The sequence below is a fragment of the Meriones unguiculatus genome, chromosome 2 (genome assembly GCF_030254825.1).
Source record: "Meriones unguiculatus strain TT.TT164.6M chromosome 2, Bangor_MerUng_6.1, whole genome shotgun sequence".
Lineage (NCBI taxonomy): Eukaryota > Metazoa > Chordata > Mammalia > Rodentia > Muridae > Meriones > Meriones unguiculatus.
In genome coordinates this window covers 94,290,740-94,315,781 of record NC_083350.1, presented here as the reverse complement: position 1 = coordinate 94,315,781, position 25,042 = coordinate 94,290,740, and the positions used below count along the sequence as shown (strand labels likewise).

Below are 25,042 nucleotides of genomic sequence, written 5' to 3'. Positions count from 1 at the left end.
CAGAGTCCTGTCTGCACCCTTTGAGACAAGGCGTCTGATTGCCTGGAGGTCACTCCTTAGGTCGGCTTGTCTGGCCGATGAGCCTTGTCTCTGGATCCCCATCTCCCCTCCCCTGTGCTGATTACAGGAGTGCACCAGCAAGCCTGGCACTTTCATGTAGGTTCTGGGGAGCAAACTCAGTTCCCTAACCCCGCTCCTGCCTCCCTCGTCCTGTCTCAGCTCTGTTGACTGAGAAGGCTAAGGTAGCCATCTCGAAGGAGCAGGGTCTGCTAGCAGTCTCACTGACTTTGTTCTCGTTCTCTAACATCCAACTGCAGAATCAGGCGTTTCATTAAATCCCCTGAGAGCTTGGCCTCTGGTTTCACTTTTGCTTGTGTCACACATCTGTACTCAGAACGACGTCCCATGGTGGATTCACAGAGGGGCAGTAACAGCTTCTGTGAGACCTGGATGAGATCAGGATGGACTGTGGCGTCCTGGCCTCCTCCTCAGGTCATTCTGTCCAATCATTGGCCCACTTTTATTCTCTGAGAACCAGCAAGCGTAGCCAGGTGAAGTTTAAGACCCCTCAGACTCTGAACAAGTTGGATTCAAAGCACCAAAGATTCTTCACGCCAAGCTGTAAGCTCGCAGACACAGGTTCCTGGGACGTTTGTTTACATTGTTGACAGGCTGGTACAGATGTGGGTTTTGTGAGGACTTACGGACTGTGTTTACCACTCACACGCACAGGAACTGCTTAGGAGGGTGGGATTCATTCGGATATTTGCATAGACTGTCATCTGGTCATTCTATCAGTCTCTTGAAAATTGATAACTTGACAAATTAAATGTGTGTGTGCATGTGTGTGTGTGTGTGCATGTGTGTGTGTGTGTGTATGTGTGCATGTATGATCATGTGTGCATGATCAAAGGACAGATTGCAGGAGGCGGTCTTCTCCTTCTGCTGTGTGGAGTCCCAGGCATCAAACTCCCATCGTCAGGCTGGGTGGCAGGTGCCTTTACTCACTGAGCCCCAAAGTCTGTAATCCAAAAATCTAAGCTGTGAAACATTTGGAGCACTGTGATGCCCTGAAGGTCTTCTACACAGGGCAGGCTTGTTGTCACACTTAGAAAGAGCACACAGGCCCCTTTGGCTTTTGTAGCCTGGGGTGCCAAAGTCAGTTCACATGGCTGCCATGAAGTCACAGGTAAAGGATCTGAGCTGCAGGCCTCACACCATCCCAGCTCCTTAAAGACCTTGTTTTAGAAAAATAAACCAATTAAATAATACTGCCTCCTGTAAAAGCTGGCTCCTAATGGTTCCGTGGTGGGGTGTTCAGTGTGGCGGGTCCCGGTGAGCTTGTCTGCTGCCGCGGGGGGACTTCAGCCTGCACAGTGTGGCTGTGGTTTCAGACATTTTATGGTCCTGTTCTCCACTCCAAGCACTGCTATGCCACTGCACAGAAGGACCTGCTTGCCCTCAGCAGTTTCCCTCCTTTTGGGTGGAAATGAAAAATGAAGTAATAAATTAAAGAAAAACACAAAGAATTCTCCCTCACTTTCCTGGGCAGCCGTGGAGGAACAAAGAGCCAGTGTTTGCCCCCTCTGGACAGCCTCATCAAATTCTAATGGCTCTTATGGGTTGGTTTCTGCTCAAAGATCCCTCCTCCCGTGGGAAGGCCACTGGGCTTATAGGGTCTGTGCAGAGCTTCTTTTGGGGCCCCAGGCTCCAGGGCAGGGATCCCCAAACTCCAGCCTCAGGGTCAAACCCTGCCTTCTGCCTGTTTTTGTTAAGCCATTAAACCAAAACAACAAAGGAAGCGTATTCCCTAACACCGGAAGATGCCGTGAGCGCCAGATTCCTGTGCATAAATGGAACTTGCTCGCATGCACCATTGCCACTCTTGCTCTTCTGTCTCTTGTTCTCTCACCCAAATGATGACACAGAGCTAAGTGCCACTTGTCCTTTCCAGAAAATGCTTGCCAGCACCCCCCCCCCCCCCCCAGCTAGGAAGGTGAGGAAAAGGGGCCAGGACACATGGCCTCTTCTCCCCTGAATGGATGCTTTCCTTTAGGGTCTCTTCAAGGATCGAAGGGTAAAGTCAAGGGAGAGGGTTGGTTCACCTGCTGCTTATGAAGATTAATCTTCATGCTTGTGTGTGTGTTCATGTGTGTACGTGCACACAAGTACGTGAAGGGGAGTGGTTCGTGTGTGTGTGTGTGTGTGTGTGTGTGTGTGTATGTGTGTGTGTGTGTGGAGGGGAGGTGGTTCATGTGTGTGTGAGTGAGTGCACATGTTTATGTACTTGTGTGTGCATGTATGTATGTATATATGTGCATATGCATGTGTGAGCATGTGTAGAGGCCAGAGACTGACGTCTAGTGTGTTCTTCTATCACGTGACACCTTATTTTTTGAGGCCAGGTCTCAGTCAGTCTGGAGCTCAGCACTTCAGGAAGGGAACCTGGCCAGTGATCGTCAGGGGTCTCACGTCTTTTTTCCCAGGGCCAGGGGGTACCCACCTGTGGACATATGCCACTGCACCTGTATTTAATGTGGGTTCAGGATCTAAAGTCAGGCCTCAGGCTTCCATGGTCATCACCTTGCCAAGTGAACCATCTCCCAAGCCCGATGTCTTCACCGCTGAGGTCAGGCTGACATCTGGACAGCAGCCCTTCCCCCAGCCCTCTCAGTCTTTTATCTTGGCTGAAGAGTGGCCAAGTCACTCTCAGCCCACTTGCTGGCTCAGGGAGAGAGTCTTTCCATCTTTCCAGCATCAGTCAGGCAACACTGATCATAGATGGCTATGCGCAAATCTAGTGTGTTATGTAGAATGGCTTCAGGAACCCCTGCCTTGGCTGCTGGCCAGCCATTAAGGAGGCTGCATTGTAACTCATTCAGTCTTCGCAAGCAACCCAGAGAGATTCTCTTTCAGCTCTCTTATACAGGCAAGGAAACGGAGAGGCGATGGGTGATGCCTAAGGGCACACAGCTGGCACGTGGTTAGAGGCACATTCAAGCCCAGCCTGTCTGTCCCAGGGAATGAGGGAGTGTGCGCGTGGCCATGACCACACACCAGCGTGTTCCCTCGACTTCTGGGAGGCTGTGCTGTCCTTGTTCCCTTAATCCTGGCTGCAGTGATTCTCCCTGATGGGCTGTTAATGTTTGCACAGGCCCATGTTCATCCGTTCTTCTCCCACCCCACCTGCCCCCCTCCTGTCTCCTTCCTTCCTTCCTTCCTTCCTTCCTTCCTTCCTTCCTTCCTTCCTTCCTTTCTTCCTTCCTTCCTTCCTTCCTTCTCTCTTTTCCTCTCTCCTCTCTTCTGGGTGTAGTTAGTGTTAGTGTGTGGATGCAGGGTGTTTTGTGGATGGGAAAAATGAAAGAAAGAGTTCTAGAACCACAGACCATCATCCTTTCCACCTCAAGTTGATATTGTAGCAAAAATGCAAACTGTGGAAGACACAGGAGAGACTGGGGAGAGCAGCCTTGACTTACCTTGGAAATGATTCACCCCGTTTTCAGATGTCCGGGTTGCGGGGCCCTGGAGGAGGAGGTGTCGTCTGAAGGTCTTGCCTGCACACTGCATGCTAGGGACAGGCAGAACAGAACCCTGTGAGACCAGGATGGAAGTGAAAGCTGCAAGCATAGTGACACCTTTGCCACATCACAGAGCTGCCACAGCAGGATGAGCCCGGGTCTTTCGTGTCACTGTGCACTGCTGTAAGCGCACACGCTGCCAGCACCACAGTTCCCTAAAACATAGTGCACCCAATCAAGTACAGGATGTGACGTCAGACCATGTGTGTAGTCGTGCTGCTGGTTTGTATTTCCTTCACTGGTTTTTATCATTACTCTGAAATGTGTTTCTTCCTGTGAAGATGCTGTCATGGCTAGTCTTCGTTGTCAGCCCATCATACCCAGAACCAGGAAACCTCAATTGAGAAGTTGCTTCCATCAGACTGGCATGCAGATAGGACATGTAGATTGCCAGTTGACAGCAGAGGGCCCAGCTTACTGTGTGTGGACGGGGCCACCCCTGAGCAGAGCAGCTGGTCCTGGGTGGTCTCAGAAAGGAGCTGAGTGAGCCATGAGGAACAGAGTCAGAAGAGTCCCTTCCCGATTCTACATCTCTGTCTATGTCTGTCCCTGCCGCAAGGCTCCTGTCTTGAGTTCCTGCTCTGTTTCCCCTTCGTGGTGAACTGTAAGCTGTTAAAGTGAAATGAACCCTTTCCTTGTAAGTCGTTCTTGGTTCTGGCGTTTATCACAGTGACAGTCTTCTGTGTCCTGCCTCAGCAGCCTCATCACCAGGCCTCTGTGAACAACAGCCTTCTCAGGGTGTGTGACGGTGTCACCTAGTTACGTGGTCCTCAGACCACAGCCCTGTTGCTAAGGGGTGTGAGGCTGGGCAGTCACACTTGTTTCCCAGACGGCATCTGGAAAGGGCTGCATTTCAGTGAGCTTTGAGCACCTGTCTTTTTTACCTGTGTGCGATGGAGAGAGTTTTTAGTGGGTTCTGCAACACCGGGGTGTAGATATCTAAATGTTGGGGGCAGAACGGAGCGGGGTGTTGCAGCCAGGGAGGGCAGTGGGCTCTTTGCTAGAAGCTAGTTTTTCTTCCTTTGCACCCTGCTGCTTCCTCCCTCCCAAATGCCTTCTCTGAGAACCTTTGAAGCTGTTTTCTGATGAGCTTCACTTTCTCTCCTCAGTCATGCGGAGGAACCCCTTCGGTGTGGACATCTGCTGCCGGAAGGGATCACGAAGTCCCCTGCAGGAGCTCTACAACCCCATCCAGGTAGGACCCAGGACTGCGGTGCTGACAGAGTGTTCTGGGGACTTGAAGTGCCCTCCACCGCCTGACATTCTGCCTTCGCTGATTGCCTCCATGTTCCACATCCTTAATCCGAAACACCCCCAGACCTAGCCCCTTTGAGCAGCAACATGGCACCACAAGTGGAAAATTCCACACCTGACCTTATGCGACAGGTCACAGCAAAATGCAGATACACTGAAATACTGTTCAAGTTATTTATCTCAGGTTCTCTGTATGTAAAGTACAATATAAGTGAATCTCATGCTTGGACTTGGGTCCTATCCCAACATACCTCATTATGTATGTACCAATACTCTAAACATCTGGGGTGGGGGAGACCCCAAATATAACCCACTTTCTTGTCTCGGGCAGGAACATTTTGGAAGCTGCAGGGAAAGCAGTTCAGGGAAGTGCTGGGGATTTGTGCATGTCTGACCTTCCCAGGGTTTGGTTCTCTGAGGTCATGTTGCTCTAGATCTTAGCAATGGGACTTTGAACTTCAAGAGCCAGCAAGGTTGTGCAGCCCCAGCTGGTGTGCTCTTGGATAAACTCCACCTGGGGTTACCAAAAGCCAGAGATGGCCTGCACGCTGCACCTCACTGCAGAAGACCCCGGGGTTGGGGTGTGGGGTAAAGGCTGTCTTTCTGGCTCATTAGTTTAACAAGGTGGCAAGCGTAGCGTCAGTGGTGCTGAGAACAGAAAGCTGGAGGTGAGGAACTGTCAGGAGCTGGTCACCATAGCAATAGCCTCGGGTCACGTGAGTCGTCGTGTGGAGAGCCTTGGGCCGGTCCTTCTGCCAGAATGTTCATTAGTTGATTGTTGCTGGTGACTGAGCCACGAAGCCACCGCCAGCTGACTTGGCACAACTGCCGAGAAATGAGTTCATGTTGTAGAGTGATGGCTTGGTCATGATCTCGGGGCTCTATCCTCCGCCCAGTTCTCAGTCTGGTATTTCCGTGGACCGTGGTACCTGGTGGGAGAAGATAATGATGCTTGTATCTCAGTGAGGACAATTCCTAGAGTCATTGCAAAGGCATGAACCTAAGAACGGCTTTGACTTTCTCTAGCCTATCACCTGGGCCTCCTCCTTGGGGGAGGGGGAGGACTAGAGCCTGGCTCCCTTGGTAGCCTAATGGTGTTCAGGGATGCAACTTCTCTCTCTTGGGGTTCTAGGTGTGACTTGGACAGAGCAAACAGGTGACTGCAAACCCAATGTCTCCTGAGGCTTCCTCTGCTGGCCTTTGCAGACAATCAATGGGGAGCTGATACTTCGGGTTCCTTTGCTGCCCCAGTGACCTAGCCATTGTGAGTACAGGCTTCCCAGCCTGTCTACTCTGCCATTTTCATGAAGAGATCAAATCAGGCTTTGGCCACACATAGGATTTCTGGTACGTTCTATTGAGAGCCACCCAGGCTACTCTGTCAGAAACCAGCCCCTGTCTCTGTGAACTCCTCGTGTTGCTGAACGGCACAGCATGTGTGGTTAGGGTCACTTCTCTCACAGCTGACTCTCTGGCCAGAAAGCCCATGGAGTACAGCTTGCCTACCAGGTCTGTGCGCTGCCCAACACTGGGCCTGGTTGATATCAGGGTCTCTAAACATCTGTGATTTTTGGAAGAATGAAAGGTTGAGGTTCCCACTTCCCACGTATCTAGCTGTGCAAGCTGGAAGCCGTGACAAGTCCTCACTAGGTACTAGTTTCCTATCTGAACATCCCTGTGGCATGCCGGGAGGATAACTGTGTGATCTGTCACTTTCCTCAGCTTTCATGACAGACTTGGTGTCAAAGTCTGGTAACATCATTGTCTAGCTATGTGGCTTTGAACAGGCTACATGACTCCTCTGAGGCTGCTATCCCACTTATATAATGCGTTATATGATACTAACGACTGGGTTCAAGAGGCCGTACAGTGACCTTCCATGCTGTCTGCCGGCTGTGCAGGGCCCTGTAGAGTGTCTTGGCAGACCAGTCAGAGGAGAGGTGACCATCCATCTAGTGTCACCCTTCCTCACAGTGGTCGTGAGTGTTGTGTTAGTGAGAGGCACAGTTAGCCCAGACCTAAACCTTGGGAAGGCTGGCATCCCAGGGTAGGGCGTTGGTAGGTGAGTCACTGTCCTTCAAGGATGTCCTGGGCACATTGTCTGGGCTCTCCAGCTTATTCGGGCAAACATTGTTTCAAGAGATGTTTCCTGGGGGTGTAGTCTAGAGATTTTTTTTTTTCCTGATTCTAGCTTCCTTTACAGGTGGCAATTATGTCCCCTTCCCACACAGCCCTTAAGGTTTGTTTGGGGGGAGGCAACTCTGGTTAGTGGTGGGCTGCTGGGTGAAAAGAAGGGGACAAACGCTCTGAGGAGCGCTGACAGCGCCACCGTCCTGAGTCATCACAGGGTTTACACTGGTCTGTGCTCCCCATGCGCGTTCTCATGTTTTCCTACCAGCTAAGCGGAGCTGGAAGGATCTGGCCACTGAGGCAGGCAGCAAACTCTTTGCTCGCGCTAATGGAACTGCTCCCAGAAATGGTGTTTGCAGCTTGTTTTGTTTTGTTTTGCTAGTTGTCAATCTGGCTTAATAGACAAGGGTGGTAAAAACAGAGGCTGTTTTATATGACAGGAAACTTATCCTATGGCAAGAAGGCACCAACTTAGTTACCTTAGACATGATCCAGGTGCTTTCTGGATTCATCTCACTGGACCTGCATGGTGAGCTCTGGACTAGATAGTTCCCCATTTATGGATAAAGTACTGAAGATAATAATTGTACATGATTTATTCAAGGTAGCTAGTAGGAAGCAGTGAGGATCCAACCACAGAAGGGACCCCTCCTACCAATCTGGGTCAACTGTTACTAGTGACTGCTACTAGTTACTATCACCATGGAAACCCCCTCAGCGGGAACAACCTCCTCCCCCAAGCAGTGTATAACCAACAAGGTTTTCATTAGGTAAAGACCCAAACCAGTGCTGGGGCAGTTGGCTTATTCTGCCCTCAGCATCCAGGCCTTTCTTATTTTAGTGCGCTGAAAACCCCAAACCATTCAAAGGTTAAGAAAAAAAGAAAGAAAAAAAGAAAAAAAAAAAAAAAAAACCAAAATTTGCAGCTGATATTCTTAGCAAAATAGCACTGTAATGTCTTATAATTTTCCTGGTTCTCTGCTGTCTCCCTGGCCCCAAAATAAAACATAATTGCTGATCAGATCAGCTGGCGCCCAGTCACCAAAAGTTCAGGAGTTGCCAACCACATGCTTGTGGGCCGAGCCATCTGCTGGCCGCCCCGGCTCAGCGCCGACCCACAGGGCAGGGTGCCACTCTCGGCTGGGTGAGAGGGTGTAATTGTCCCTGAATGCCAGGGAGACAGGGCGAGACAGCTTGTCCTCCTGTCTTCCCACCTCCTTGGCCCCTTACGGGTTCCCTGAAGTCTTCGCAGTGTCATTCACGAGGTTGGCCCTGCCCGGCTACAGCTTTCTTTAGCGTGTGTGCCTGCCCTGTTATTAAAGTGTTCTGAGGGGAAGGATGCATGGCTGAGTACTGCTCATGAACTTGCAAGTGGCACAGCCGGGTTTGCACAGGGCTTTGTGGGGTCCCTGGGGCCTGGTGTTCAGGGATCTGGTAGTGTTCTTGGTGAACTCTGATAGAGGAAGAGAAGGTCATGTGATGCTGAATGTGAATTGGCTGAAGCTCTGAGGTCCCACCACCTCGGTTACGGGACAATCTCTTGTTATGTCTCCTCCAGGGTGACACAGGATTAAGGATGGAGTGAAAAAAGGAAGGGGAGGAGGGGGAGGAAAAGGGAAGAAGAATGGAGAGAGTTACTGTTCACTAACCATGTGATTACACGTCTGTGACTATTCTGGACGTTTTCTAAACTCGTATCATTGATCTTGCTGTTGTCCTGTTGGAGATGAAACCTAAGGCCCCACGCATACTGAGCAGCCATTTTTTCCTACCACTGAGCCACACCCAAGCCTTCACTGAACCTTTACAACCCCCACCCCCAGATGAAGCTCTCTGGTAACTCGATTTTTTCTGAAGGTAACTGAGTTTCTGAGAGGTCGAAGAGCATGGCAAGGTCACATACCACTAATAACAGAACTGGGTCTTTCTCATCTGCCTAGCCTGTAGCAGGAAGGGGTCTTAGCACTTCCTCTCCTCCAGGTAGAAAAGAGCCTCCAGAAGGCTCTGTTTCCTCATGTCAGGTGAGGAATGGGCCCACTCTGGGCTTGGGTCCTTGGGCAGAGGTAGAAAGCCATCCGTGGCAGGAGCAGAGGCCACCGAGTGGTGTGGAGCACACAGTAGATGCCCTGTGAGCAGTGGCAGCTGGCAGTTTTCTTCGTTTCAGAGTCTGTCTCGGGCTGGGAGCAAGGCTTTGTCCTGGCCAGAGCTAGGTTAAGCAGAAGACCTCTCCAAGATCTCTTCTGTTGGACAGTGGTTCTCACTCCTTAGAGGTGTCTGTCCACTTGAAAAATACTATGCTGATGGAAGCTGCCTAGTCCAGGCCTGGAGCGAGCTGGTGGATAAGTTTCTCACCCTGTCCTGGATAGCATCTTGCTGGCTCCACAGGTTCTTAAAGAATAAACGAAGAGAAGAGAGACAGCTGGAAAATACTCTCACAGTGTGAAAAGGAAGATTGATGTATTGTAAGAGCACCCCGCCCCCATCCTGTGCATAGTGGGGATTCCAGGAGAAGGAGGTAGCCCCTGAGGCAGGCCTTTGAAGATGCATAAGATGCTGGAGAGAACAGCAATTGCAGATGACAAGAACAAACCGCAGGGTGGGGGCCACAGCCATTCACATTTAGGGAAGGAGAATGGCCTGGAGTCAGGAGGTGCTGGGGCCTGGTGGGAAGGGAAAGTGGAGCAGACTGGATAGTATTCCTCATCTAGAGAGAGTGGTAGTCAAGGTAGGTGGACAGCAGGTGCCCAGGAGATGCTCACCTCCTGAAGCAGCTGTACCTCTGACTCAGCTGCTTCTCAAATGGTATGGCTTCTCTAAAGCAAGAGTCTCCAACTTTTGGGCTCAACACCACTGTCTGTCAAGTTGATAGTATTGTGTTTAACCAGTGGCTCTGAACTCTGGTCAAACATGAAATTCACTTAGAGACATGAAGAAATGCTCAGAATCTAAGTCTTTCCCCTAGTGGCTGATTTTATCCAGTCTAGGCCTTTGCCAGTGTGCCACTATGTCCCGGCTTCTGAGAGTATTGTTCTGGACTTCAGAGTTCAGAAGCACTGGGCTGAAGGGCCCTTCAGAGCTGTCTCTTGCAGACACATTGACTCTAACACAAGCCATCATATGTCTTGTTTTAGTGATTCTCTCAGGTCTGAAGTCTTTCCCTATGAAGGCAGTGTTTTCTTCAGGATAGGAGGGTCTCTGCTTTCTGCAGACACCCCAGAAGCTGCACCCCAGATAACAGAAAGGAACAAAGTCCCCCCGAAAGGATACCCGAGTCTCTTCTGTAAGAAGAGGGGAAGAACCTACGGCTCCAGGTCAGGCCTCAGGGATCAGTTGCACCTTCCAAATAATTGAGAAGTGCGAAGGCTGTCTGCTTCCACAGTTGTTGTTTGGGAAGAATGTAGGGAGTGATACCCACCAGGGAAGGCCAGAAAGGGCAGCTGTTGTTCAGCCCCAACCCTGCTGCATTGATCCCTTCATTACCAACCACCTGGTAAATGAGCAGCCTGCCTCATTATCTTGCTTTGACCCAACAGCTGTCTACTAGCCAAAGCAGGATTGATTTAGTTGAAGACTGGCTCCTTCTGCAGGGCTGTTACCGATAGTTGGCCCAGCAGAACGGCAGCTGGCTGGCAAAGATGAAACATTACATTAACCTGCCCCTACCTATAGCACTCTCTGGAGTACTGCATTATTCATGGCAAGTGACATTAGGCCAGCGAGGATTCATGGAAGCCGGGGACAGCGGGCTGCCCTTTTTTTAATTATTTTTATTTTTGGCCATCACTAGCAGCTCCATTAAACTTGAGCAGAAAGCTACCCTGGTCAGATTTCTAATCAAGCTAGGACAGGTGGAGACCCAGAGTGAGATGCAATTCAGGTCATAGGAGAGGACTGGACACGTGAAGGAAGTGAGGGATCTAACCCAGGTTTATGACCTGGGGCCATTACCCATCCTCCCCAGACCTGCACTTCCTCATCTGAGAGAATTAGGAAGCTACGAGTTTGTGAGAGTCAAAGACATCAAGTACCAAAGGTTGAGTAAGAAATGGCCCGTTCAGTTAGGTGCTTTCATCAAAGCAGGGGGCTCTGGGTTCTGCTGCCAGTACACACCGAAGGTGGGGCATGTCGGTGCCCACCTGGAATCCCAGAACTCGGGGTGCACAGACAGGGAGATCTCAGGGCTGGCTGGCTCTGAGGGCACCATCAAGGTCAAACTTAGTTGATCAGTGGTTGTCAGGACAAAGTTAGGAGTCAGGCTAAGAGCCAGGCATCTCTACTTACTGAGAACACAGTCTGTTTTTATGTCGTATCTCAGGCTCTGTGTGAGCTAGGTATATCCACTCACAAGGCTGTGAGTGTCTCCGTGTACACAGGCGGTGTGTGTACAGATGTGTCCTCTGCACACGGGGTCTAGACACTGATTGGACACAGTCGCATGGGTTTGAAAGGCTCCTGTGCTTGTGTCTGCCACAAGCTCCTTCATAATTCTCTGAGCACCTTGGGGATGGGGGAGTTAAGCCCCTCTTTTTAGGGGTGGTGAGTTAGCCTGTGAGCTCATGGCTAACTGGCTGCTGCTCTGTTCCAGACACAGAAAATTCAAGAGTGCCCCCTCTTTGACTCAATACATGGAGATATGGAAGTGCTTGGAACTGATGGGGTTTTTTTTCTGTGTCGGTCTGTGCGAACAGAATCCTGCACGTTTCCAGTGGGAGAAGAAGTGGGTGACAGAATGACCTCAGCAATTGCCAAATGGTAACACAGCTGGACAAGCTGCCATTTACCGAAAGTTGTTTTCCGAATTACCCTCAATTAGGAGAGGCCTCTTCATAATTTGATTTTTTTTTTTCTGTAAATTGCACAAACTCAAGCAGCTTCTCAGCCAATTGGAATATGACCTTGTCAGATGGAGAGAAGTGTGCCAGAGCCTGGATTGTTGTCAAGGCCTGTGGGCGCTCCTCTGCAGGGAGGAGGAGGTAGGAGGGGATAAGAGGGGGGAGGGAGTGGGGGTGGGGTCTCCTCCTCCCAGGACACAAGCTGGTCACTGTAGATCTCAGGCAAATGGCTAAGCATTTTTCAACACTAGAGACTTCGATTGTTAAACAGGAATTAAAACAATAAAGAGCAAAGGTTTTGGCTTTTTCAGAATTAGTTCTAGGCGTGTGGCAGACAAGCCAGGTTCTGCTGCTGCTGCTTGTTCTGTTATTGCTGTTGTCCGTTCAGGAGGGCCCTCCTCTGGGAAGCGTTCCCTCATTCCTTCCTCTGGAGAGTTTCTGCTAGCCACTGAGAGGGACAAGGTGAACGGGTGAAATGAGTTTTAATACGGAATTTCACCCAACCCAGCGCACTCAAAATATCATTTCTACTGGCATTGTTCTCGTTTCCATACACTGCCTGGAGTACGGGGTTGGAGGCATGTCTGGCTTTGTTCAGCCTCTGGCGACCACATTGGACAATGTGGCCATTAAAGTGACCCTCAGTACCACTGCTTCCTGGTGTGTGGCTGTTCTTTAGGTAAGGAGCCCTCTAGAGGGTCGGGACTGTGGCCTGGGAGCCTGGGAACCAGGCACAGGCAGAGACTGGATTACTTACCTTTCTCACTTACTCTACGAATGATTCAGGAGACACAGCCTGCGATGGCACCAAAGGCAAGGCCACTGGAGTTGCTTATTACATATGGGTGTTGTTCTGCCCAGTTCACGAACCCCAAAAGACCAGGAATAAACAGACTCTGCTGTAAATACATGAGGTTCTTTTTATTGTAAATCATTACAAGCTGCAGCTTGAGCCCACACCTCCCACCACTTTAGCGCCCCACGCCCAGGTTAATTGGTTGATTTAAAGATTCTAGTCCATCCCAGTATGCCCAAGGCAGGGGCGATTCCTGCCCGGCAAGCATCTATTGGTCAAAATGCTACATTTTTAATTGATTGGCTATAGAAGGTCCCCAGACCATAATGACCTGGTGTCCCTCCCTAGAGGGATGGTGCAGTTTCCTAGCAACTGTATCTCTAGTGGGTGGGGAATGAATGCAGTAAGGCCGTCCTTCCCCTCAGGGCATTCCTGGACTTCTCCACCCACCTAGCTCAGGCCTTAATTAATAAGAGCTGCTAATTTTTAACCTTTTGGCCTCTCAGTGTCAGACAGAAAGTGGGGGTAGTTTGGCAGGAAACTGTGCCAGGCCGTGCCCCCCCAGACCCGTCTTCCAGCAAACCACTCACTTCCCCTAACTAGGCCCTCCTGAAGCTTCCACAGACCCCCTTCCCCACAGGGTACCATCGCCTCGGGTCCAAGCGCTCAAACACAGGAGTCTGCTGCGGGGCGTTTCACATTCAGAAACCTGACATGACATACTGAGGTTGAAACTTTCCCAGAGCCAGAGACAGGCAGGTATCACCATGGAGGCGCTCCTGGGCGTCACGGGTAGGGTTACTGTTGCTGTGAAGAGGCACCACAACCAAAAAATCTTGACGGAGAAAGGATTTGTTCAGCATGTGCTTCCACATCACAGTTCATCACCAAAGGAAGTCAGGACGGAACTCACGCAGGGCAGGAACCAGAGGCAGGAGCTGAGGCAGAGGCAGAGGCCGTAGATGGGTGCTGCTTATTGGCTTGCTCCTCCTGGCTTGTTCAGCCTGCTTTCTTAAAGAACCCAAGAGCCACCAGGCCAGGAACAAAACCACCCACAAATTAAGAAAATGTCCTACAGTCTTGCCTATAGCTGGATCTTAGAGAAGCATTTCCCTCCTCTCTGATGAATCTAGCTTGAGTGAAGTTGACATAAAATTAGCCAGGACTGTGGGGTTCAGGGAAGAAGGGTCCCTTTCCACTCCAGACTGGAGCACAGACTACAGAGGGCCGGTACCTGGTGTGTGGCAGCCTCCCCCTTCCCACCCTGTGATACAACAGCTCTCCAGCAGCACAGTGTAAATGAAGGAGGTGGAACTGGGAGCCCTAAGTCATGACTTCAGGTTCTACCCTTCCACTGACTGCCAGGGCCACGTTATGGGAGAAACTCAGTATTTTGGGGCTTTGATTTCCTCATCTGGAAACTAGGAACAACTTACTTAATGTCAGCTAACAATGTTGTGTCACCCAACAGTTAAGACTCGGGGTTCTTAAAGCCGGATACCCTACGGGAACTTAGGGCGCTCCTACTCTCCCTGTGCCCCAGTTTCTTAATCTCTAAAATGGGGATACTGAAGGCTTCTAGATCTTTAGGTTGTTACAAAATGAAATGAGCTGATTTCTATGAAGTTCCCAGAACAATGACATGATGACAAATAGCCAAGTAGTTTTTCTTAACCTTAATGCTTTTATTCTTAAATCTCCCCTAGGTCCCGATGGGTGGATTTGGGGGAACGGGAGCAGTAAGTGCATCCTTTGCCTGTGACTACAGTCCCCTTCCTGGCTTGGCCGGCTCTCCCACAGACTCACACAGGCTCTTTGTGAGCCAGGCCAAGCACTCCCAAGCCAACGTGTCTGACTCAGGCGCGTTGCAGGAAGCTAGCGCTTCTATGGGTTTGGAACATTCTTTTTCATTTCTTAAAGTACAAAAATAAAAACGTTGGGCAGCTGTTTTCAGATGTTCCTTTTTTGAGCCTTCCCAGCCCAGACATAGTAACTGTGTGTAAGTAACTTCACCTGGCGCTGGTGTGCCTTGCCCGCAGGGGTCTATTTCAGTCACTGAACTGGTTCTTCAGATCTCAGTGGAGGAGGTCTGGTGGCCATCTCTCATCCACGTGCTGAAGCCCCACCAAGTAGTGGTTCTTGAAGAGGAATGCAGCCAGCAGTGGGTCCTTCCCCTAATTAGCAGGAGGCACAGGCCAGCGAGAGCCAGCACAGGCAGGCAGGGGTGGGGCGGGCCTCGAGCTGCCCATTCAGAGAAGATCCGAGGCACTAGCTAGTAGTGGACTCACTGGGTTTCTGTTGGTGAAAGTACTGGCTCTATAGCCCAGCACAGATGCCAGCTGAGGGAATGGGGGCGGGGATTAACTCATCCAGAAAATGCACAAAGCCCTGGTTTTGATCCCAAGCGTGGTGGCACAGACTTGTGATCCCAGAACTTGTGATGTGAAAGCAAAGGGATCAGAGACTCAGTTCTCCTTACTGAATTTGAGGCCAGCCTAGGCTACACGAGACCCTGTAGCCTGTCAGTGACAAACAGGTCTGGGAGATGGCGTGGTTAGTTAGTGCTCTGTAAGACTTGAATTCAGATTCCCAGCACACAACTTAAGGGGAAAAAAAGCTGGTATTTGGCGTGGTGTTTGGGGTGGTGCCCGGCATTGTAATCCCAGCCCTGGGGAGATGGGCACAGGAGGGTCCCTACAGCTCACTGACCGCAGTCTCACAGGCTCTGTGAGCTTCAGGCTCACCGGGAATCCTGTCTCAAAATAAATAAATAAGGTAGAGAACAGCAGAGGAGGTACCTGGAAGCACCAAAGGCCTCCACATGCACACACAAACACCCACACACCTGTGTGCACACACACACACACCCACATACCTGTGTGCACACACACCCACACCCACACAACCTGTGTGCACACACATGAAATGTATGCAAACCTAAACCAAATGGGCAGCCCATTTGTTCCTCTGGACAAGACTAGAACACAGAGCCATAGTTTTTGCCTGCGGAGCATTCTAGTTTCTCCCTTTCAGCAGCAACCAGAAAGACTGGCGAGAAGGAACACCATCCAGTCGCTGTGTAGGGACAAATGTAAACTGGAGAAAACCCCCCTCAGCACAGTATGAGCTCAGCCTTGTACCCAGCAGGCAGCCTGGCTATTCTGTGAGTGACATTCCCAAAGACCTATGCTCCAGGCCCGTGGGCTTGCTCGCCGATCTCGTCCTGATTCGTAGGGAGGTTGCATTCTAGAAGGACGGTTTGAAAATGAGGAGATTTAAAATCTGTCTTGAGCCTGGTCCTTCAGAGGACGAGTCCGCCTCCCTGTCCCTACCTCCTCAGTCTCCTGTTTGCCACACCTGGGGTTCACGTCCCCTAAAAGGCATGTCTTCATTCAGAAAGCCAGTTGCATCTCCGGAAGTTTGCTTTCCTGAGGCCGAGTAAGTGAGCTGGCCTCTGAGAAGTGTGGCTCTGAGGCTCTGGGGTGTGCACAGGTGGCTGATGGCCCAGTTGTTCCCGGTCATGGGGGAGGCAGCCTGGATGAGGCCTTTCCTCCGGGAGTGGCCTACATCCCAGGTCCCTCAGCAAGACAAGGAACGGGCGGGTGCATTGCTGTCCTCAGAGAGCTGTGCAGTCAGTGAACTGCCCACCGTTTTCTTAATGAGGACCAGCTAGCGAAACAGAGGGCCCTTTTTTATTTACTTGCTTGCTTATTCGTTCATTTGTTTATTTTACTACCCATAATAAAGTCTTTTTTTTTCCCCTTGAGCTGTGAGGGAGCAGCATATGCCAGCATGATTTTGTTTTTTCTAATAATAAGGTGGAGGGGCTGGGAATGTAGCCTGGTTACTGGAGTGTTGGCCTAGCAGGCACCAAGCTTTGGGTTCATTTTATGCATAAATGGGGCGTATGTGACGCAAGCCAGTAGTCCCAGCACCCGGGAGGCGGAGGCAGAAGAGACATTCAGGGTCATCCTTGGCTACATAATTTGTTTGGGGTGGCCTGGGTTACTTGATCCTACCTCAAAATAAATAAAACACACACACACACACACACAAACGCTGCAGAAAATCAAACGTGCATTTTCTTGGAGTGTAGAGCAGGCCCTAGAAGAATGGGAGAACTACCTGGAGAATACTTGGTGCGCTCGCTCTCCCTCCAGGATATGAGAGGGAGAGATGGGGTAGCCTGTGATTAGATAGGGCCTCGCTGAGAGCAACACTGGCAAACTGCTGCTGTTGGTCAGGTGTGGTTTCCCCATCTCTTTCAGGACCCCATTCCACTTTACTTCCTGAGAATCCTTGTCTGGATCCAGCACAAACCTTGGAAAGCCCCTTCACACCTGACCTCACGTTCTACACGGGGTGGGGGGAAGGTGACTCCTGTGCAGAGGCCACAGGACCTAGGCACTGTTTGGGAGGCATCTTCATCGAGGCTCACACAAAGGATCCTGTGGAGAACCGAAGCCAAGGCAGCCTTTGAGAACTCTGGGCTGCTAAAGCCACTTAAGGGAATGGCAGGCCGGCACCTGTGCCTTCTCTGTGAGGCTGCCTTGACCTTGACTTGGGTCATTAGAACTGTAGTTGCTGGCTTCTCCAGTTTTGGCGAGCAGAATGCTCTCCCACATCATGGGAGTATGCTGCCTTATGAGACAAAAGTGACCGTGCAGCCACAATGAAGAGTTTTAAGGTCAGGTTGTCACAGACTGTCTACACCATGTACCATAAACCCTAAGATGGAGACGAGGCCACCATGCTCACAGACAGATGGGGTGGGGATGGAGCTCATTTTGTGCAGTGCATGTCGAGCATGCATTAAATCCTCAGGGCAATCCTTAGCACCGTGGAAACCAGGCAGGGTAGAGCAATCCTGTAATCCTGGCGCTGGAGAGGTTGATGTAAGAGGATCAGGAGTTCAAGGTCATTCCCAGTTACACACAGAGAATGAAGACAGCCAGGGCTATCTGAGACCCTGTCTCAAATATAAGTAAGTAAGTAAATAAATAAATAAACAAATGCAGAAAAAGGCAGAGTGGCTTTCCCCTTGGTGTCTCACAGAGGGGTGTAGATTGCCTACACCTTGAGTTTAGTATTCTGACCTCCAGAATCCCATGAGAGTGAACTCTATTGTGTTAAACCGCTGAGTTTGCGGTAATGAGTTGCAGCAGTGGTAGAGACCTAATAAGCCCACACACCTTTGCAGTTGGAGCTAAGGCACCTTTCCTGTATGTAAGGTCCAAGGGAGCCTGGGTTGCAGGGCCTGTGATCTCAGATAAGCAGAGTCCCACAGCCCATTTAGTCTAGAAAATGGCCCTTGGGTACACCGTAGATTTATGCCCCAAAGCCCCTCCTAAAGATAAAAACTCCTAGTGACAACAGCAAGTCAGAGGTTGTCTGCTGCTGATCAGGGAGGGAATCCTCCTGCTTCCCTTGGGGGACTGTGAGGACCACTCGAGGCCCTGTGAAAAGGCGCAGCAAAGCCAGGCCTGGGCCTTGCCCCACGGGTGACTCTTCCGTTGGCTCATCACCCACTTACACGGCAGGAAATGGCCAGAAGGCTAAAGCGCCTGCCTTGTCCGAGAGAACAGGCTCCGCCTGAAATTCGCATGCGCTCATCCTCTGGGGATGAGGTTCTGCAGGTGAGGTGCCGCTGCTGGGCTTGGTACAACAGTGACAACAACAACAGAAAAGGGAGGAAGGAAAAAAAGAATAAATTAAAAAAAGGACTGAAGCCCGTGGCAGTCCCCAGTAAAATGTGTCCAGACCTGTTTCATCGCAGCTTGTGGCATCTCCAGCTCAGAGCACTCACAGGGCCAGCCCCACTGAGGTGCAGTCCTGTGGGGCAGCAGGTGAGTGGGATGGTTTGGTTGGAGTGTATCCCCATGTGCCCGTGTGTGGTGGTCATGGCAGGTAGGGGGCCTTGAAGAGAAAGCCAGATAGATGTGATGAGAGCTTTGGGGCCCTGTCCTGGGAGACAGGGATTAATGGGGTTCCCCCTGGATGCCAGGCAGATCTCTGGAGAGAAGATCGCTCCCTATGCTCTCGCCTCCTGTCACTCGCATGAGCACTCTCTTCAGCACACACTCCTTAGGGCGCTCTTTGCAGGAATGGGCACCATGAAGTTTGGACTTTCCACTTGATAGGTTTATTGTGATCACTAAATGAAGAGACCGAAGCAAAAAGCCTTGAGCTGTTCCAGACACATACTTTGTGTGACTATACAGCAGCCACAGCCAAGGTCACAGGCTTCCAGTTCAGGTGTCAGTCTATGGCTGTAACATCTGCTATGCTCAAGTGTCATAAAGTAGCCACTTCAGCTCTCTGTTGTAGTTACCCATCTTGGGGGTGGGGGTGGGGCTTCATAGACCAATATGTAAATTTGTGGGCATGGCTAAAATCCGTCCCTCAGCTGAGAACCAGCCTCATCACACTCTAAGGCTTTGCTGAGACAACTAAAAGGGTCTGGGACTTGACAAGGAACAGTGTTCCCTCCAGAGCTAGTAAGCCAGGGGTAGCTGTGACAAACTGTAGAGTGCTAAGCGAGATCAGTTAGTGATATTTTCCACGGTTTTACCATCACTCTCAGAGCCTGCTGTGCATATGAAGTGCTAGGCAGCAGCGGGCAGGCTGGCACCTGTGGTTACAGGACGAGGTCAGGAAGAGTTGTTTAATGTTGGTTCCGTTCATCTTACGCTGGGATTGGAGAATTTGGCCTCTCCATTGTCCCTCTACTGACGGTGAGGGGCAGATCAAGCCACAGAGCCTTGTTTACCTGAGTCGGTCTCCAGTCTGAAAGCGGCAAGCAAGCATGTGATGAATGAGGGCCCTGGAGAGCTCAGAACACAGCGCTCACTGTCGTGGAAGCTGTGGTCCCCAGCCATGGAAGATGGTGGGAGACAAGCTGCCAGGCAGACTCGTGGGGTGTTGGTAAAAGCCTTGCACAGAGCAAGCCCACATCTCATTAAGATGCCTCCTGCTCTAGCACAGCTACTAGGGAACTGTTAGAGCAATTACATTCAAACCTCAATTTTGAGGTTTGAAAGGGGGTCAGTGCATAATTGGCAGGAGGAGAAAAGGAGAGGGACGGCTTGAAACAGTAGGTATTAAGTGGCTGTCACAGCCAGAGAGGCTGAGATAGAGGGCCAGACACTCTGGTCAGATCCCCAGAGGCTGAGCATGGGTGGTCTGTGAATGGGCCTCCTGGATGTTACATTTGGGCTTTCTTGGAATCAAAGGGATTCTGGAGAAACTTGTATGGTGCTTGGGATGTGTTTGTTGAATGAATGAACGAAGTGATTGATGCTAGTCAGCTGTTTATCAAATGGATGAATGAAGGAGGGAGGGAATAAGCAAACAAGTTAAGGTAGGAATTCGTATAAAATGAAGGTAATAATTGTGCCGCTTTCCATGGTGGTGGCGTGTGAGAACTGGGCAGGCAGAGCCTGGCAACAATCTGCTTAAACTGAAATCTCGATGACATTTTCAGGCTCATTGGTCGGCTGCGACCGCCATAACAAGGTGCCCCAGGCTGGTGGCTTTCATTGCGAGGAGCTGGTGGCCTCCGGGTGGCAGCTGTTTTATCACCTGTGGAAGCTGAGGTCTGAGCCGGAGGGATGGCATCCTGTGAGCCGTTCTTCTAGCTGTGCCCTCGTGGCCTCGACAGTGCAGCGGCCTCTGGTGTCTCTGTTCTTCAGTCAGGGCCTGACCTCTGCCTCCTCTCCTATCTCAATTATATCCTTAAAAGCTCGCCTCTCGGCTGGTGAGGAGGCTCTTCAGTGAAGCTCGGGAGAACGAGGTGCGTTGCAAGTCCAGCACTGGGGAGAGATGGAGACAGCAGGGGCCCTTATGCTCACTGGCCAGTTTGTCCAGTCACATCTGTGAGCTCTGGGTTCAGTGGGAAACCCTATCTCAAAAAGTTTTTGGAGAGCAGCTGAGGAAGACATGTGACATTTACTTTTAGCCCCAGCTTGCACCTGCAAACACACACACACTCTCTGTCTCTCTCTCTCTCTCTCTCTCTCTCTCTCTCTCTCTCTCTCTCTCTCTCTCTTTCTCTCCTCATATTCACACACACAGCCTGCCTTTGAAAACACACTGGAAATCAAGGCACTGCATAAGCCCCAACACTGGGCAAAATCAAAGCTAGCTTTTAAAGTCTGTATTTCTGGCTTTGCCTCTGAGCACTTATGTGAATCCTACTGAACTCACTGAAACGCCCTCCTCTTAGGACGAGAAACCAGAGGGGCCCAGGGTTCTGAAGAAATGATGAATGTCTAACAAGCCATAATATGCCCTGGTTGTGCCCTTCAGGGCTCCCGGGGTCATCCTGGGTCTCCACTGCGAGACTAGTAGACAGCTCCCTGATGTTTGTTACTTTATTCTGAAAAGAAAACAAGGTTCTTGAACCTTCCAGAGGACGTTTTGGTGGGTGCCATGGGAACCCAAGCCTGGGTCCAGTGGAGCTCTAGGGATCTCGTTTGTTTTTCCATTTTACTTCTCATCAACAAACCTTGCCCGGAAGACAGTGGGAATCTCATTAACTCAGCCTCGGCGCGTTCGGAATATAGCATTCCCTCTGTTTTCCGCTGCAGAGGGGTTGGGGGTGCCAGATGACCAGTGGGAACGCAATTAGGAAATTCGGTGGAGCTGGAGGCACCCGGCACTGGTCAGCTCCTGGCTCAGTGAGGCCCACCGAGGGCCCGTGATTCCTCTAAACACAGCGCACAGCAAGGTTGTTGACCCTCACTAAGGACACCGGCCAGACACGAGGCCTGTTTGTTCATGACAGACACAATGTCTTTCTTAGCAGTGGGTCCCTTTACTGTGTGGACCTAAAGTATGGAAAATGCTTTTTTTTTTTCTTTTTTAAGAAGTATTCTGCATTTCAGGTTTCCCACTAATTATGATTGGCTTTCTCCCAAGTTAGTTGGAGCTATTTTGGGGAAAGGATTTATAGTGACTTAATAAGAAAAGCCTTCTGAAAGCCTCATAAAACTTTCTGTACAATCCCTTCTAACCAGTGTTCCCTCTTACAATTATGTCACTAAAAACTTCCTTTTTAAAGAGCAGGACCTTTGTCTATTCATGTGACCCTTAAAAGAAGCATTCACAGAACCCCTGAGCACCAGGCAAACAGAGACTTTATAGGGTCGGGCGGTTTGCCGGGGCGGCAGAGTCCATGCTTGCTTCACTGACCGGCTTCCGTGTCTATGCACAGGCTGCCTTCCCGGGAGAATCCTGGCACTGCCTGCTGCACTGCGGGACTCGGTGCAATCGAGTGCGCGCACCTTGCATGCATTATGTTCACACATGCATTACGTGCATGCGAGTCTACGTGCATGCGTGTGTTTGTGTGTTACATGTATGCATACGTGCATCATGTGTGTACATGTGCAAGTGTGCCTCTGTGCGTGTGTGAGTGTGTGCATGCATGCACATGTGTGCCTGTGCGTGTGTGTATACACGTACATGTATGTAGAGGCCAGAGGAGGATGTCAGGTGCCCCCTTCTACAGTTTGGCACCTTGTGTCCTTGAGAAAGTCTCACTGGAGTTGGAGCTGGTCTGGAGGCCAGCAAGCACCAGTGTGACCATCTTATCTCAGACCTCCATGCCCAAGAACAGGGGGTTACAGGTGTGCATGGCCACGCCCAGGTTTTCTTTTTTACCCTGAGAATTTCATACATGTATACCATGTACTGACATCACACCCTCCCCCACTCTCCTCCTTCCACTCTCCCCAGACAAGTCTACTCCCCAGCTTATCCTGCTCCCTCTTCCTCCTCTGCCAAGTTCTTTTAGTTCTGCCCGTTCGTGCAAGGGGCCATGCACTGGAGTACAGGCAGCCTCCGTTAGCCACGCCTCCCAAGAGTGGCTCTCCCATCTCTGGGAGCCACCAAGTACCAACAGCTCCCCAGTGAGGGGTGGGGCCTAGCAAATTCCTCCCCATTCCTCCCCTCCCCGCTCAGGGACAGCGACATCACACCCAGAATTTCACTGCCCTGCTCTCAGGCTTTGGTTCTTTTTTTTTTTTTCTACCTCCTCTTTCACTGTTTCCTGAGCACCTCTCTCTGTCTGTCTCTGTTTCTCTCTCTGTGTCTCTGTCTCTCTCTGTTTCTGTCTCTTTGTTTCTCTGTGTCTCTGTGTCTATCTGTCTCTCTCCGAATGCTCATCACCTTGACAGCCTCACTTTCTGCCTCCTAACAGTCACGTGACATCATACCCAAAGCTCATATGCACATCAGGGCTCCCTCTTTTTCTTGTTTTACAGGCCTACCTACAGCTCACAGTCCTCCTGCCTCAGTATCCAGAGCACTAGGGTGCTGTGAGAGGCCACCATGCATGGCTTTGGGTAGTATGGCTTCCGTCCTGGCTTTGTGTGTTCTACAGTGTCACAGAGAGGTTCCACTTGTTCCCCAGTACCCAACTCCTGACGACCACAGATCTTCCTACTCTCTGTGGTTCTGCTTTTTCTGGAATGTTCTATTGGAATGACACAGCATGCAGCCATCTCAGATCTGCTTAAGGTTAGGGTTAGGAATATGCATTCAGGTTTCCTCCGAATCTTAACCATGGCCTGTAGCTTGTTACTGTTGGGGGCTGAATAATACTCCATTGTCAGGCATACCATTGGATATGGCTCCATTTTGGCAGTTGTGTCCAAAGCTTCAGGTTTCTGTGTGAAACAGTAAATTCCGAGGAACCCAATGGCTGCTGAGCCATGTGCTCGGGATGTATTGATTTAAAACGATAATACCTGTGTGGCCTATGTATCAGTTTTGATCAAGCTGTACCTGCTGTGGGGAGCTGCACGGCCTCGTCAGCTGATCATGAATCCTGGGACCAGGACTCCAAGCTACCAGGCTCAGTCATCAGGCTTTCGAATCCCAGGCTCGCAGCGTACTGAGGGAGACTGAACGGTTAGCTGAGTGTCCTTAAGCCTCAGGGTATTTAATGCATCTCCGAGTCCATCCAGGGGGTGGAAGGTTAGAACAGATCCCCAGCCTTGGGTGTGTGCCTGTGGACAGTGTTATGCTGATGGTGAAGATGACAGGATCAGCGTTGGTGGCGTAGGTGGCCATGATGGTGGTGGTAGCCTGACTGTGCCCAGCTTTGCACATGCTTTCACTCTTCCCAGTCCAGCAAGGCGGACACTCCCCGATTTGGTCTGAATCCAGTCTGATCACCACAGGCTCTTACACTGAAGGCTTGGTTGCCAGCTGCCATTTTGGGAACTTTGTGAGTTGAAGCCTAGCTGGGGGAAGCAGGTCCCTGGAAGTAGGCCTGTGAAGATTCTGCCTAGACCCTGTCCCCTCATCACTCTCTGCTTCCTCTTCTGCCACATGATGAGGTCTGAGCAGGTGATGGACCGGTAACCACGGACTGGGTCCTCTGAAACTGTGAGCCAGGGTAAATCCTTCTTTTAAGTTGTTTATTCCATGAGTTCAGTCACAGCAGGAGAGAAGCGAGGTTGTGCACTCCAATAGGCAGGTGCTAATGCTCAACTTTAAAGAGATTAACAACTCTCCTGGAGTCACATAGCTTCCCTATAAAAGTCACAGGAGATGACCCTCAGCCATTCAAGTCCATAGCTCCTTAGCCTCTGCCGAGCACAGGGTGCTAAATGATGATCCACCAGGGTTCTTAAGCAGTGCAGGACACATGCAATAATGACTTTGGACACCAGCACACATGGAAAAGCTGGGGTCAAGGGCAGGTCCTTAAGCCTGTAGTCTCAGCTCCTTTAGAGGCAGAAGCAGGAAGACCACAAGTTGAAGGCCAGCCTGGAAAACTTAGCGAGACCATGATTCAAAGTGAAAAGTGAAAAAGGAGGGCTGGGATAGAAAGCAGAGAAAGTCTGTTTGTCTAACATTCACAAGGCTCTGGGTTCAATCCCCAGTACTGCCAGGAAGGAAGCAAGGGAGGGGAGGACTGGGATGGTTAGTTTTAACTGACAACACATAGACGCGTGGGGAGGAGTCCAGCGAGGGAGTGCTTAGATTGGGTGGGCCTGTGGAATTGTGAGCCTAATGAACCCTTTCTCCCTTAAGTTGCTTTTGTTCAGGTTTTTACCACAGAAACGGGAAACAAAACAGAAGGTGAGAGAAGTCGGGAGGCAGGAGGCTTCTGTGGTCCTCCTCAGTGAGCAGCCCTGCTGTCTGCCTGCTTGGGAGTTTACCTCCAGCCCGCCTCATGCTGGCCCCACAGTCCCCACGGGCCACTCACACCCCGACAGCCTGCCTTAGGGTTGTTTTCTACATTCGAGAAAATAAAAGGGCAAAGATTGCTATTCTCGGCTGTCAGGCACAACATGAGCCAGCCCACCAAGGCACCGTGCATTTGAAGCACTTTCAGTTTCCATCTCGAGGGACATGGACTTTTGACTCTGGGCCATGGATGCTCCCTGAAACAAGGGTAACACAGCCTTGGCTTCCGCTCCCCTGCTGGAAATGGCTTC

The 25,042-nt window shown here is 50.7% G+C and overlaps 1 protein-coding gene across 2 annotated transcripts in view; it reads left to right on the top strand.

The window, feature by feature from the left end:
• Chst11 (carbohydrate sulfotransferase 11) overlaps window positions 1-25,042 on the top strand; it is a 204,341-nt gene that overhangs the window by 99,867 nt on the left and 79,432 nt on the right. For both annotated transcript variants that reach the window (XM_021640951.2, XM_021640949.2), the window contains exon 2: window positions 4,688-4,773. In XM_021640951.2, the coding sequence (XP_021496626.1) occupies window positions 4,688-4,773 (86 nt within the window). The remainder of the gene's footprint in view (window positions 1-4,687; window positions 4,774-25,042) is intronic.